The 13,742-nt window shown below is 36.5% G+C and overlaps 1 protein-coding gene across 1 annotated transcript; it reads right to left on the reverse strand.

The window, feature by feature from the left end:
- Window positions 1–1,820: 1,820 nt before the first annotated feature.
- LOC145594755 (putative beta-1,3-galactosyltransferase 12) lies at window positions 1,821–11,523 on the reverse strand. Its single transcript, XM_081651090.1, has 7 exons — window positions 10,963–11,523; window positions 9,306–9,458; window positions 9,130–9,212; window positions 8,026–8,125; window positions 7,816–7,929; window positions 5,757–5,899; window positions 1,821–2,501 (listed from the first exon to the last, which is right to left on the reverse strand). Exons 1-7 carry the CDS (start codon window positions 11,382–11,384, stop codon window positions 2,404–2,406), a joined length of 1,113 nt encoding a protein of 370 aa, XP_081507216.1. The 5' UTR covers window positions 11,385–11,523; the 3' UTR covers window positions 1,821–2,403.
- Between the last annotated feature and the right edge of the window lie 2,219 nt (window positions 11,524–13,742).

The following is a 13,742-nucleotide window of genomic DNA, read 5'->3' on the forward strand; positions in this document are numbered from 1 at the left end:
GGGTCTGTTCACTTCAACTTAATTTCAGTTCAGTTCAATTCAACTCCAATCAGTTCAGTTTACTTTAGTTCAGTTCAGCTCTTAATTTCCTTCTCTCATAAAAAATTTATTTCAGCTCTATTCTGTTCAGTTCAACTCAACTCCAATTAGTTCAGTTCAGTTCAACTTTGTTCAAGAAATGTGAATAGGTCACATTTACTTAATTTCATTTCAGGTCAGTCCAATTCAGCTCCAATCAGTTTAGTTTAGTTTAGTTCAGTTCTATTCAGCTCCTAATTTCCCTCTCTCATAAATATTCATTTCAGTTTAGTTAAGTTCAGTTAAGCTCCAATCAATTCAGTTCAGTTCAGCTCAATTCAGTAAATGTGAACAGGCCCTTACACCTAACATCTATGTTCACTACAACTCTAAACTTAGACCACTGACTACAGGGCATGTAGAGAGAAGAAAAGTAAGAGATAGCGCAAAAAGATAAAGAATGAAATATTTTGTTGAACGAAGAGAGAATGAAAAAGATAAATTAAGTTTGAGAATGAATAGTGAATAAGTATGAGAATGAATAGTGAATTTTTTTTAGAATACTCCCAAAAAAAAAAAAAAAAAAAAATCACGACAAAAAGAATACACGTATATTACTGCTTTGTGTGTTTTCAGAAGTAAAGGGAGAATTAAAACCTGGGACGAGAAAATTTACAAATATAAGTATCTAAATAAAAAATAAAAATAAAAAATTATATATGTCATAGCTATCAAAATAATACAAAAATGACTCTTACACTTATGTTTTGGTACCAAAGTAAGAGTTAAATTCCAAATAACAAAATAAATAAATAAATAAATAAATAATAAAAATAAATGAGTATTTTGAGATATTATGAATTAAGTCTAGAAAACACTGAGAAATTGGGACAAAGAGAATTTAATGAGTAACAAAGTGGTGTAAGATGTAGAAATAACGATGACTACAATAATCATCATTGATTTATCAACTAGTAGTCCAATAATTATATTATAGAAAATTATTATACTACAGTATAAGATAAATTCAAATATTATATGCAAGTTGAGATTAGAGATATGTATGGTATGTATATATGCAAAAATACACCCAATAAATAAAAATTGGCGTTATTACTGGCAAAAACATGCAATTTGTTGTTTGTTTATACCACCAAAAAAAGAGTGTTGGCCAAATTCAGACCACACATTATATAAGAAGAGCTCGATTGCACAATCCTCAACAACAATAATAATAATAATAATAATAATAATAACAATTATACTGCACTGTATCTGTATACTCAAGGCTCAACCTTCACTTCATCCCCTGGAATCCAAACAACTTAGTGACAGGAAGTGGTCCAATTATGTATGTAGAAATATCAATATACACAAACATCTCTCATAAATATATACTTGTATAATTTAGAGAAAACAAAACCTAGATCCTTTTTTCTAAGTTCTTAGTGCATACAAATTATTTAGGTTTTACTCGTATATCTGGACATATTTTGAGAGGGACTACGTACAAGGGGGGGTAACCCAGTCGGACCAAACCAAATGGTCATGGACCAGATCGAGAAATTTGATAAAACTAGATCGGTGGACCAGGTATGCGTGGAGTGAATCTGGATTGGACCACTAAAACTGGCCCAAATTCGGACAACATTTGGCCAATTTTAGACATTTTTCTATATTAATATTAATAATTTTGTTTTTAATAATAATATGGAAAAAAGATTCATACAAAAGAGAAAAGAAACTAACTGTTCAACACCTTATTTGAAAGCAAAATATACATAGTAGAATAGAATGTAATATGGATAAACTTTTTAATATATCAAATAAAAAATTCAATCAATTATACATACTTTAACTAAAAAAAATGGTCCGGTCCAAAACCGTTTTCATAGGGTTTTGAATTGGACTGAACAATGGGAAACGATATTTTTCAACCTAAAGATCGAGCCAATTGTCTTTGATTCGGTCTGTGAGTTCCCAGAACAAAGGGTTTTTACCAACTACAGGAATACATATCAGCAATGAGGCTGAATATTTGAAGTGGGATTAGTTACAGCAAACTGAAATGGTATATCTCTCAACTTTCAAAAAGAGCACATGTTTTAACTGAATATTAACACACAATATAGTATTCCTCCTAATACCTGTAAAGAGTAGTTCTACATCTCTGTGCTATTAACTATACCCTAGATACAATGATCACCTGGGAAAAGAATGCCTAGTGTACATTACAACAAATTTTGGGACTTCAAGGGCGTATTCCTTCTGAAATTATACTCATCCTCGAGACATTTATTAATTCCGATTGCATTTCGAGTAACAGGAACAAAGCCGTGCTTGAAATCAAAAGGTTAATAGAACATATGAAGTGCAAGGAAACACTTATCTATCATCGTCCTCCTCTGGTGGAAGTGTTGGACTCTTAGAGCACATATTAGTATCATGAAGTTCCTTTAGTCTTGCGGGTGGATTGCATAAACCTGTTCAGGAAATCCCAACTTCTGTCATTAGTATCATAAAGTGCATATATACAAAAGTGCTATATAACATAGAGCAGCATCATTCATGAACTCAAAAGTATATGGGATGATGAGTAGAGGATCTTATATTTATTGCTAATTTTCAAGAAAAGTATTTCAGCATCAAAGAAAACAGAGGCTTTAACCAATTAATCAAGTTTCAATCTGATTCCTTTATTTTTTAATCACTCTTAACGCATGCAAAATGCCTAATCCCAAAAGCCATCTATTAATGGAACTACAATGTGCAACATGTTCAAAATTGAACTCATAATAATTTCCATTGAAGCACAAAATAGATGTGCATAAAATGAATAATCAGCAGTAAAATCTAAAGAATGGTTTATCCACAGGGAATAAAAGATTACGCTTCAAGCAAGTAATGGATATAAAATCAGTTTCTTTCCCCATCTCCAATGCTTCAAAAATGCTAAAAATAACTACCCATAGGCCTTCTGAGAAAAACAACAAAGTGACATCTAAGGTTGAAATTTTATCTAGAGAAGAAGATAGTTCAAATTTACTTGCTAAACATATTCCATACAAGGATTCTCGGATATCATACAGAACTATCTTGTGTATCTCTCATATGTTTAAATTTTGGCTTTTCCTGTGATGATTTATTCACATACCCCATAATTGCCACTTGCTTTTACCATAAGAGAGGACATCCTGACATGAGAATGGAAAGGATATTGAAATTGATGCATTATAAGTCTCATGCCACAAGGCCCATAACTTGCTGAAGAAAACAAGGTTTTTGGCATGAGGTACTTTAACAATGATATTACGAAGTACCACTAAAGTATCAGAGTAGTTCCTTTACAGCACGAATTCTACAACCTAAGTTCAGACAATTTCCTTATTTCCAGGGTCCTGCTGACATGACAAATGTATCCCTAAAGGCTTCCTGGTATATTTCAATTGCACTTTTCAGGGAGGGGGTTGGAAAACAACAGTACCTACAGGGTTCACTTCCATCAAAGATCAATCAACATTCTGCATCACTGGAAAAGATGTCCTAAATCATAATTCCTATCGTTTGTGAGTCTCTTCAACCTAATGTTACGAGGAGTCTTCATTTTACCCAAGTATCATGTAGAAGATACTCTGGCATGAATACGGACTCTTAACAGTTCAATTTGGAACAAAACCATGCAAATATCAAAACAAGGACGATTTTTCACTTGGACTTGTATCTGTGTGAAACAAGTACCAAGTCAGAGCAACATTTCTTAGGATCAACAGAGTCAAAAAGTTCACCACTCCTTTCGTGTGATTATTCCTAATCACAATGAACAAAAGCATCATAGCAAGAGCACAACATCAGTGGATCTTATGTAAACGATGTCCAACATATTACAGAGCACTCATAATTTTACCCTAAAAAAAGAAGCTCCTGCAAAGGCTTCAAACCAAAAGACGACACTGATAAATGGAGCATTTCTAAATCCATGAAAGCCAGCTTCAAAACGCCAGCTTCAAAACGAACCTCTTCATATAAATACGCATTTATAGACTAGGTGATTGATTGCAGAGTTTCTACTGCACAGCCCATATCCGCATTAGAACCCAAGAAGAAAGCCAAAAAGAAATGGAATTTAATTATATTGTTGTGGCTAAAAGGTTTTGAGGACATTCAGCTTAGAATACAAAACTGTCTGTCCCTCCTTTCGAAACAATAAACCACTTCTTAACTATTTCCTCTTATCCTGACATCTCTTGCTTTAAACTTTGGAGCAAAATATGAAAATAAATAGTCACCAGTAAGTAGCTATGGCCTTGTATCTGCTAGAGATCAGCCCAGGCCTCCAATATTGGTTACATACGCAAGGAAGAAGCATGGCAAGGGGAGTGGAATCAGTTAGCAATGCAAGGGCAGAAGAGTCTTTAGTATAATAATTCTGTTAGGAAAGTTTGTTATGGATTGAGAGGAATCTTTAAGCAAGTGATTAGCTGGCTAAGTCTATTTAAGGGGGGAATAATCTGTTGTAAGAATCATGCTAAATTGTTGTTAAGTTTTGCTTAATATTGGGAGAGCTCCTTTCCTCTCAAATGAAAGGTGTATTGACTGTGTTTTGCTGAAACTCAATACATACTATCCTTCTTCCTCTTCTTTATTCCTCTGTTTTCTCTCTTAGAATTCTTACAGTACTGCTTAATTCATAGCAGTATCTTTCTAAGTTCACACAATGACTTTCTCCATTTATGTAGGTTGAGGTCAAAACGAGTTATCAATATATGTCTATGGTAAGTCCAAGCAGCTATGCTGAGGAAAGGAAGGAAGTAGGCTGTCAAAATCTCAAAACTATAGATCCCAAATCGGCAAGAGCAAAGCTTCATGGCTTCAAAGATGTCAGAGGTTCAAACATGTAAGTCTCTAAACAATAGAGCAAGGCAATGTATGCCTGACCTTCTTAGAAACCATGATAGCACTAGCCTCAAGCACTTGTGCTAAGTGAAAATTAAAAAACACGGAAATTAAAAGAAGATGGAGTTCAATGATGAATTTCTGGAAATCAGCAATTATAGAGGATAGTTGGCCATTCTAGGGGATCGTTCTCTCCCAAAACAGTAAACAGATAAATAGAAACTCTCATCAACCCACAAGATTTTCTCTCTAAAATGCTCTATTTATAGAGCTTCTACCTTAAATATAATCTTCCTCAAGACCTAATAATACAATCATAATTCTACTACCTAAATTGCCCCTCTCCCTTATATTGATGCTTATCAACTAGAAACCCATGTGTTCAGAGCTAGTCAATTTCTCAATGATAAGGATAGATATTAACAGGTTGAGTACAAATCTTAGCCATTATATTTAGTTAATTTACAATCAGATAAAGCCAAAAGGAGGCATTCAGTCACTGATGGGATCTACTGGTTTATTTATAGTCTGTATGGTACTGTAAGTCATCTCTTACGCACTGCCAAATATTCAGGGCTCCTGCCTAGTCTTTGAGCTTCCTAGGGTCATTTTTTGCTTCAGAATTTTATTCCTAAATGATGTTAAAAGTATCAAAGCAATAAACACATAGTACACACAATCATCTTACAAATTTTGTAAGTAGCTCTACTGCCTAGAGGCTAAAGAACAGGAAGTAATGGACCATCACAAAGAGATAATCAATCAATTAAAAATAGCTGTTAAGATTTTATAAAGCATAATTTGATTGGACAGCAGGAAAGAGAAGAGAGTAAGAAGATCCGCACCAGAACATTTTGGTATATCCCAGACACCAATCGATGTTGGCGTGCAACGAGGATCACACATAGCCCGATTATCTTCATGATGAACATTCATGGCAAGCATCCATGAGCCAATGGTTACATCTTCATTGCTAAAAATTCTTAAACTGCACAGGAAAAGCATTTTATCAACAAAAGAAGACTGGAAACAAAATGGCAAGGTGTTTGATGTTTAATTTTGGTAATAGCAACTAACAAAATAGTGGCATGCCAAATGATGTCCTAAAAGAATCACGCAATATAAAGGAACATAATAGGTTATCTAACTCTATTTAAAAGCAATTCTCTATTATGAATCAAAATCTTCAAAACTCAGAGTATAATCTTAGAAATGTTTAATGTTAGGATCTGACAGAAGGAAATATGGACTCAGTCCACTCAGACCTCAGTAATGTAAAAGCTAGCTCTGAGAATTAAGCAATATACATATAGCTGCGCTGACTTCCACAAAAATGGTTCCTTATGACAGTTAATGTTAAACGACCCTAATCATTTGGGACTGACACGTTGTTGTCTAGAGAATGAAAAAGAATGCATCTAAGATTTCACAAGTTAGTAAGATTGCAAATCTTCAGATCTCCAGCAAGAGGTGGGGACGAAAAGGAAAAGTGTTATGCAATTGGAGAGGAGAGACCTGCTCCTCAACAGGTGACAGATGCAATTCTTCCTCTGAGAATATAAAAATTAAATAAAATTTAATAAATTAAATAAAAAAATCTGAGAATTTCCTAAAGGTTGTCATTGCCCATTCACCCTTCCAAAATTTCCTTTATTCTGTATAGAGGAGAAATAACATGGCAACTCCTCAATTAAAATCCGAGATTTAGCCCAGATTTGGACAAATGAGGAGAAGAATCGGTGTCCATCCTTGGATGAAGCACCACAATATCTTTCGCTACTTTTCATCCCAAAAAGATACTTCCATCAAGATGGGCACACCGAGACTTTCATCAAGAGGTTGCGCTAGGACACTTTGAGCAAAGCACTGATTTGCTTGTTATAGGCAAATAAATTATTTGATGGTCGGTTTTTCATAAAGGCATTTAGATCCAGATCAATTTTCTAACAGAGATAACCTAACTAAGGCAAAGGCACAGGTTGTCCCTCTAACAAAAAAAACACAAGTCCACAACCAGGGATAGCTGCAACAAACATCTTTCAGTATAAGAGCAGGTCAAATTAAGTTATGTCTGATCAGATGAAACCGAGGCACAGATTGTCACTCTAAGTCTATAACAACGTTGAATTTATAAGCAGAAACCTTTGGACGATCAGTGAGATGCTGGTCAGCATTAATTGAGTAACTACAACCATCAAAACCTCATTACCAATGGAAGGAAGAACTTATCATCATACTCCAACCCAATAGTCTGAATAATGTAATGAAGATGGTTTTGATTAAGGAGAGACAAAACCCTAAGAATGAAATTCACTATCAGAAGATCCTAAATAAGACACGGAGGAGAAGTTCTGGGGCCAAATGGCTTTACTCGTTATGTGAGATGAGGTTTTTGAGGGGTATTTAAGGACCCATTTGGTACTCTTGCAGACGTATTCTGGTTTAGAAACAAACCTGTTCAGATAAACTGGTGTAAATTGAAACTTCTGGGCAAATTTTGTAAAACATAAGTGAAAATCTGGACACAAGATTCAGTGGTTTTGGAGAAAAGCACCTTGACAGTACTTTATTACTCTCCATTTTAGATCCCTCTCTATGCCTCTCACTGTAGTCTTTCTCTATTGTCACAATTCCTAAGGTACTGCACATACCTAAATACCAACTATTCATGTTCACAACTAGTCATTTGCAATGCGAGGGGTCTTTGCATTGCTTCATGTAAACAAGTATACATGCCAAATATGGTTAAAGAGCGGGGAAATTAAACCAAAGCCACAGAGAAGTATTTTCCCACTCAGACCAACTAGTACGCAGCATCAATATTAATCCAGTAAGTGAAAGATAGAAGATAGAGTGACTCATAAGAGTGACTCATAAGATTAAAAGCGAGAAGGGGAACCACACCTGTTGTTCTTGGCTGAAGCCAATGAAGAAACTACCTCAGCAGATAGAATATACAAAGGAGCATAAGCATGCAAAAAGTATTCATTTCCAATAAGGTGTCCTTGACTTTCATACCTGAAAAACAAATGCAAGTCAGACAAAAGCAGCAGTTTATGTATTTCAAGTCTAATCTAACTTTTAATGACATAATAAAACGTGATTTTCTCTTACCACTTCATTTTAGGGTCAGTGATGACAGGTCCTTTCTTCATGCAGCCAATATATGTCCTAGTTTCAGTTCTCTCCTTAGCTAAAAGTGTGGCAAGCCTGTCTGACAAAATCAAGATGGAGAGTTATATTGTGCCATGGAGATCTACAGTCTGTAGTATGTTGTTTAGATGGAATCCCAAGTTGAGTCCATAAAAAATCTAGACTAGACTCACTAGACAAGACTCTAAAATTTTAGGACTTCATTTTGACTCAAATTTTGAAAATTTTGGACTAGTTTAGATTCAACCCTTCCAGTCCGAATTTTATAAGATACATACAGTTTAAAAATTAAGGACATACATCAATTTCATATTATCTCAACTTGGAACGTTATTAGCTGAAATGAAGTTGTTTGAACATTGATAGTTTTATTTTTAGTATTAAATTGGAAGTGCAAGGTATACTATTACCTTTTGCATAAAAATGATGTAATAATGTTCGTATTTTATTAGATGCTAGCTAGAGCCTAGAAGCGTAAGATCAAGATCTGTTGGTGCTGTTCTCATAACCTCCATCTTGACATTTAATGCCCCACCACAATTTTACAGCTATGTGTAACAAAGTAGCAAAGTGAAGACAATGTAGAGTTGACTTTAGTGCGAGTTAACACAATAATAGAGGTATCAAGTATTCATAATCTTTTAGTCATTTAAAATATTATCTATAAATCTTTTAAGTCATTTAAATAGAGAAAATGAATAAAAGATAAGAGTGACAGAAAAACTGCCTGAATCGGAACATATGAAATGCTAGTAAGGGTATTTGCAATCCGAAAGGAGGTGTTCGATTTTCGTAAAGGGAAATGAAGCAATATATGTGAATCCTTAAAAGGAAATTGTTGCAACATTGAAAGAATGGAGCATTTTTTTGTCGGACCAGAATAGGTTCAACTAGGCTAAGGAGAGCAAGAAATGAGAGCTTACATAGATTGGATTGGACTAGATTTGGGCTGGTAAAAAAAGTATTTGACATTAAAATTTGGACCTGATAAATTGAGTTTAAATTATTTCATATTGGATTTGGACTTAGCCTCTCTGTAAAGTGTGATTATACAAAATTACATACCTGGACGTAAATATATGTCATCACCAGCTTTAACATAAAAATCTGCTTCAAAAAGTTCAAATGCTGCTATGAAGAATGCCAGGCTGCAAAGGAAGAGAAATAGACACAATGAAATAGGAGTTGGGGTCTTGCTTAGGTTAAAGATTTTGTCAAACCACAAAGCCTACAACTTTTACGTTTTGTGTGGAGGGCTAGCATGATCTTCATCTACATCTATGCGCAAAAAATCTTTATACTTATCCACCTCTTGGTTGAGGGAAGCCATCTTTTTAGCATCTTTTGACCTTCCAATCACAAATCTGAAGGCTAAACCAGTAGAATGCTCCAACCTATAGAAGGCAAAGTTTAACAGTGAATATAATACACAATAGTACACCATATGTAATTATGTATATAGAACTGCAGAGTTCAGCATCTTAAACACTTCCGGAACTTGCACCAGGTCATCTCAAAGAAAGAAATAAAAAAAAATTAAGGAAACCATGCAAAAATCCAATTTCTTTCTAGGGAGCATTTGTCAGCAGGAAAGTTGGGATAACAGGACGAAAATCTTGTCATAGTCCACACTCCACATAGCACTTTCTGGATTTCTGCTTCTGATTTGTCTACATATAATTCCAGTCATAAATTTTATCCCCTCAATTTTCATCTTGCCTAGCAAGATTATAAAACTAATTTTTTTCTACTCTTTTAGAATGATAATACCCTACACTTTTCTTTCATTTTCTAAAGTATATCCTTTCTAGTTTCTACCCTATTTCAAACACTACGTTACAATATTGTGCTTCAAATTTGTCTACATATATCTTCTATACTTCAAATACGCAAAATCAAACATTGTTCCTAAGAAGAAAAAAAAATGTATTGTTTAGGTTGAAAGTTCCAAAGCATTCCTTTATTCTACTCACCTAGACACTACTTACACTGTTACACATACAAGCTATGCTTAGTTCACATGATTGCATGACATAATTAGTTTTGTCAGATCAAAACATAAGACCAGATCACATCAAAACACTTCATAAGACATCAGATTTATTGCCTCCGTTGTATTCAAACACAATAATGGGCATACTTATTCAAACCACATTATCATACTAAAACCACCCAAACGATAGGGTGCCCACCCCATCTCACACCTCCACCTTAAGTACTCTGCAAACGACAAATTTGCAACCGGATGTAGGAATTGCACCTGATTAAATATGCCAATGCTAATACGAAATCACCCGCTTGTATTATCCTTTTTAACTTCCTCAGGATCCCAAAAACAATGCAACAATTATCTTTCATCGCTCATCACAATTAAATCCTAGAGATCTCATAAGTCATAATAGTAGCTTAGTTTATAAACACATAATTTACATGTTAATTCACAATGTACAATCAATGAGTGTATGCCAGTATAACCCAATTAACCAAAATCCAAGATCGAATCCCATAATCAATGCCCCAAATGCATCATAAATCCCTTGATTATCACGCAATATAGATGCAAATCTGCAATACAAATCACACAAATTTCACAACAAAATCAAAAGAAACCCAACAAAAATCACGCAATTCTAATTGCATTAAAACATAAATCAGCTAAAAATTATATGTCAAGCTTAGTTGGTTAAAGTGTCACAGGTGGAAACCCAATCAACAAAAACCCGAAATCGAATCCCATAATCAATGTTCCAACATAAATCCCCTATTATCACGCAATTTAGATGCATCATGAATCACGCAAATTCCGCAACAAAATCTAATAAAACCCAACAAAAATCACGCAATTCCAATTGCATTAAAACATAAATCAGCTAAAAATAGTATATAATCATACTGCACCTCAAAAGACCTTCAGGATCAGAAGGAAACCAAGTACTCCTCAAACCCTCTCTTCGATCAAACGAATCAAACCCAGTTAAAATCCCAACAAACCCTAAAAACTTAGGACGATCAAGAGAGTTCCCGCCATCACTGATCTTCGAAGATCGACGATTCTGAGCCGTCGATAAGTAATGCCCACGAAACGAATCCTGCACCCGACCACACCGGAAGATTGGCGGAGATTGAGAGCGGGTGAAAGTGAGGAGAGAGAAAATGGTGCCGGAGATTCCGACAAGAAGGCAAACAATGGAAAAGACGATAAAGGGTATGGGAGGGCGGGAAGAATGGGAAGAAGGGATGAAGGGCTTTTTGGTCTTTTCGGATTTGGAGTATGGTTGGTTGTCGGAGGTTGGTATGAGAGGGGAGGAAGTTCGCGGCATTTTCGAGGGAGGAGAGAGAATTTGGGAGAGATCTCAGGGAAGAAGAAGAAGAAGATGATGATGATCTGAGGAAGAGTGTGTCAATGGTGGTCTTGTGTAGTCAAGTGTGTTCTTGCTTCTTTACTGTACACTCTGTAGTGTGTCGAGACTGTCGACTGTTTTGTGCAAAGTGTAACAAATACTACGTAAGACCGTAACTAAGGCCCCGTTCTTTAGAGCTGCACTGCACTGCTCTACTCTATTGACCCCTGCTCTGCTCTGTCCAGAAGCTCAAAAGAATCTGGCCTAATAAGATTTGTCGTCATGGGTCTAAATTCTAAAATTAAATTTTTACAAAAATCGGATGTATAGTAAAATATTGTACCTCCGTTATAAAGATACCTTAAAATAAGCAAAAGTTATCCTTGAAATGAATAAAAGTTACCCCAATATGTATAAAAGTAACTCAATACAAATAAAAATTATCTATGCTTTATTAGTAAAGAATCACCTTTGAAATGACTAAAAATCAATTATTAGTGTTTCGGGGTTTTTTGTGAACTCCTCGGATACTGGTCGCGTTCTCCTGACAATGAGACTCGGACACCTGCAAAACAACGTATCGGAATATTCGCCTCCGACGATCAAGTTAGAGATCGGAAATCGGAAAAGCTAGAGAGAGAAAGTAGAGAGAAGTTGGAGCTCTTTAATGCTCTGTTTTTATGTTATGTCACAATTCACCCCTCCCATCATAAATGATTGGGGTATTTATAGGGGTGGGAACATGTGCCCCTCTAGGGTTTATACCCTACAATTTCGTGACGTGATTGGCTGCGCAATCAGGGGTCGCCACGTGTCATGGGGGGCGCCGTTTTGCGGCATTCAAGGTTTTCTCGGGATTAGGGCCTGATGTGATCAAGGCCTTTTTCTCTTTCTGATGTTGCATTGTGTAATAAAGACAGCTGACACGTGTCGCCCTCTCATAGGGCCACGTGTCACCTTCTTATTGGGCCACGTACATGGGGTATTTTTACCCTAAACATTTGCCCCTCAGAGGGGGTGGCTCGTACACTTACTAGCCGCCTCCTCTGATCTTCCATCTGGACGTCCATGTACTCTGGGTTGGGTTTACCTCCCATCTGCCCTGGACGTCCATATACTTTGGACTCAAAACTCTTCTTGCTACCTGGACGTCCATATATTCTGCTCTGGACGTCCTCGTAGTCTGGAATGAGCTTGTCTTCTTGCTCATATGGACGTCCATACTTTGTACTGGACGTCCTCGTACTCTGAGAGAGGCTTAACTCCTAGCCCATTGGGACGTCCACATACTTTGGACTGGACGTTCTCATACCCTGGGAGGAGCTTATTTCCTAGCTACCCAGAGCGTCCACTGCGCTTAAAATGAACGTCCTTGCTTTTTGGTCTGGACGCTCTCATACTCTGGGAGGAGCTTATTTCCTAGCTACCCAGAGCGGCCGAAGCAGTGGGACTGGACGTCCTCATATTTTGCTCTGGACGTTCTCATACTCTGGGAGGAGCTTATTTCCTACCTACCCAGAGCGTCCACTGCGTTCGAAATGGATTGGGCGTCCTTGATTTCAGGCGTACTCTCTGGTTCTTTCATCATGTTGCGTACGTCTGAAATCTCCCCTTTGGACTAACGTCTGGGAACTGGGCGGACGCATTTTCCTCTTTAGATATTTTTAAGTTCTGGAGACTAAGTGTTGAAGGTGTAAATCTCTTGAATTTGTGATTCAACTCACTTTGACGTGCCGTCAATTGTCCGTCTGATTTCCACATAAGTTAACAGAACCCTAACGTCACTCTGTCTCTTTCTTCGAGTAATTTCTCAAAAAATTACCGTTTGAATGTTTAGGCGGGAAAGGTGGTTTTACCATTTTGCCCCCATAGATTCATTCTATAAATATGGGAAGTGAATTCTCATTTTCACACTTTACCCAATTGTAAATTCTAGAGAGAGAAAGTGATTTTCCCCTTAATCTTCAAGAGCGCCGCCGTGAGTTTGAGTTTTCCGGGCATTTTTGAGTTTTCCGGTCAATCTTCAACAACACCAAGAACACTTTCGAAGTTTTCAGAACGTACGAAGGTAGGCCGTCTACACTTCTTTCTTTCCTTTATCCCTGTATATATATATTTTTTTTTTTCATTTCAATTCTGGATCCATACTCGGCTTCGTCCGACTCTCCTCATGAGGCCGGTCGTTCGCCTGGGACTGAGGAGTCTAGAATGGATGGAGAAGAGTTGTCTCCTCCTTGGAGTGAGTCTATGTCTAGTGCGTATGTACTCACCCCCACTTATTCTTCTCTGTCCCCACAGGCAATGGCAAGAACCATGCGTACGCGTGAGCGTCATGCG

Source organism: Chenopodium album, chromosome 19, assembly GCF_948465745.1.
Source record: "Chenopodium album chromosome 19, dcCheAlbu1.1, whole genome shotgun sequence".
NCBI lineage: Eukaryota > Viridiplantae > Streptophyta > Magnoliopsida > Caryophyllales > Amaranthaceae > Chenopodium > Chenopodium album.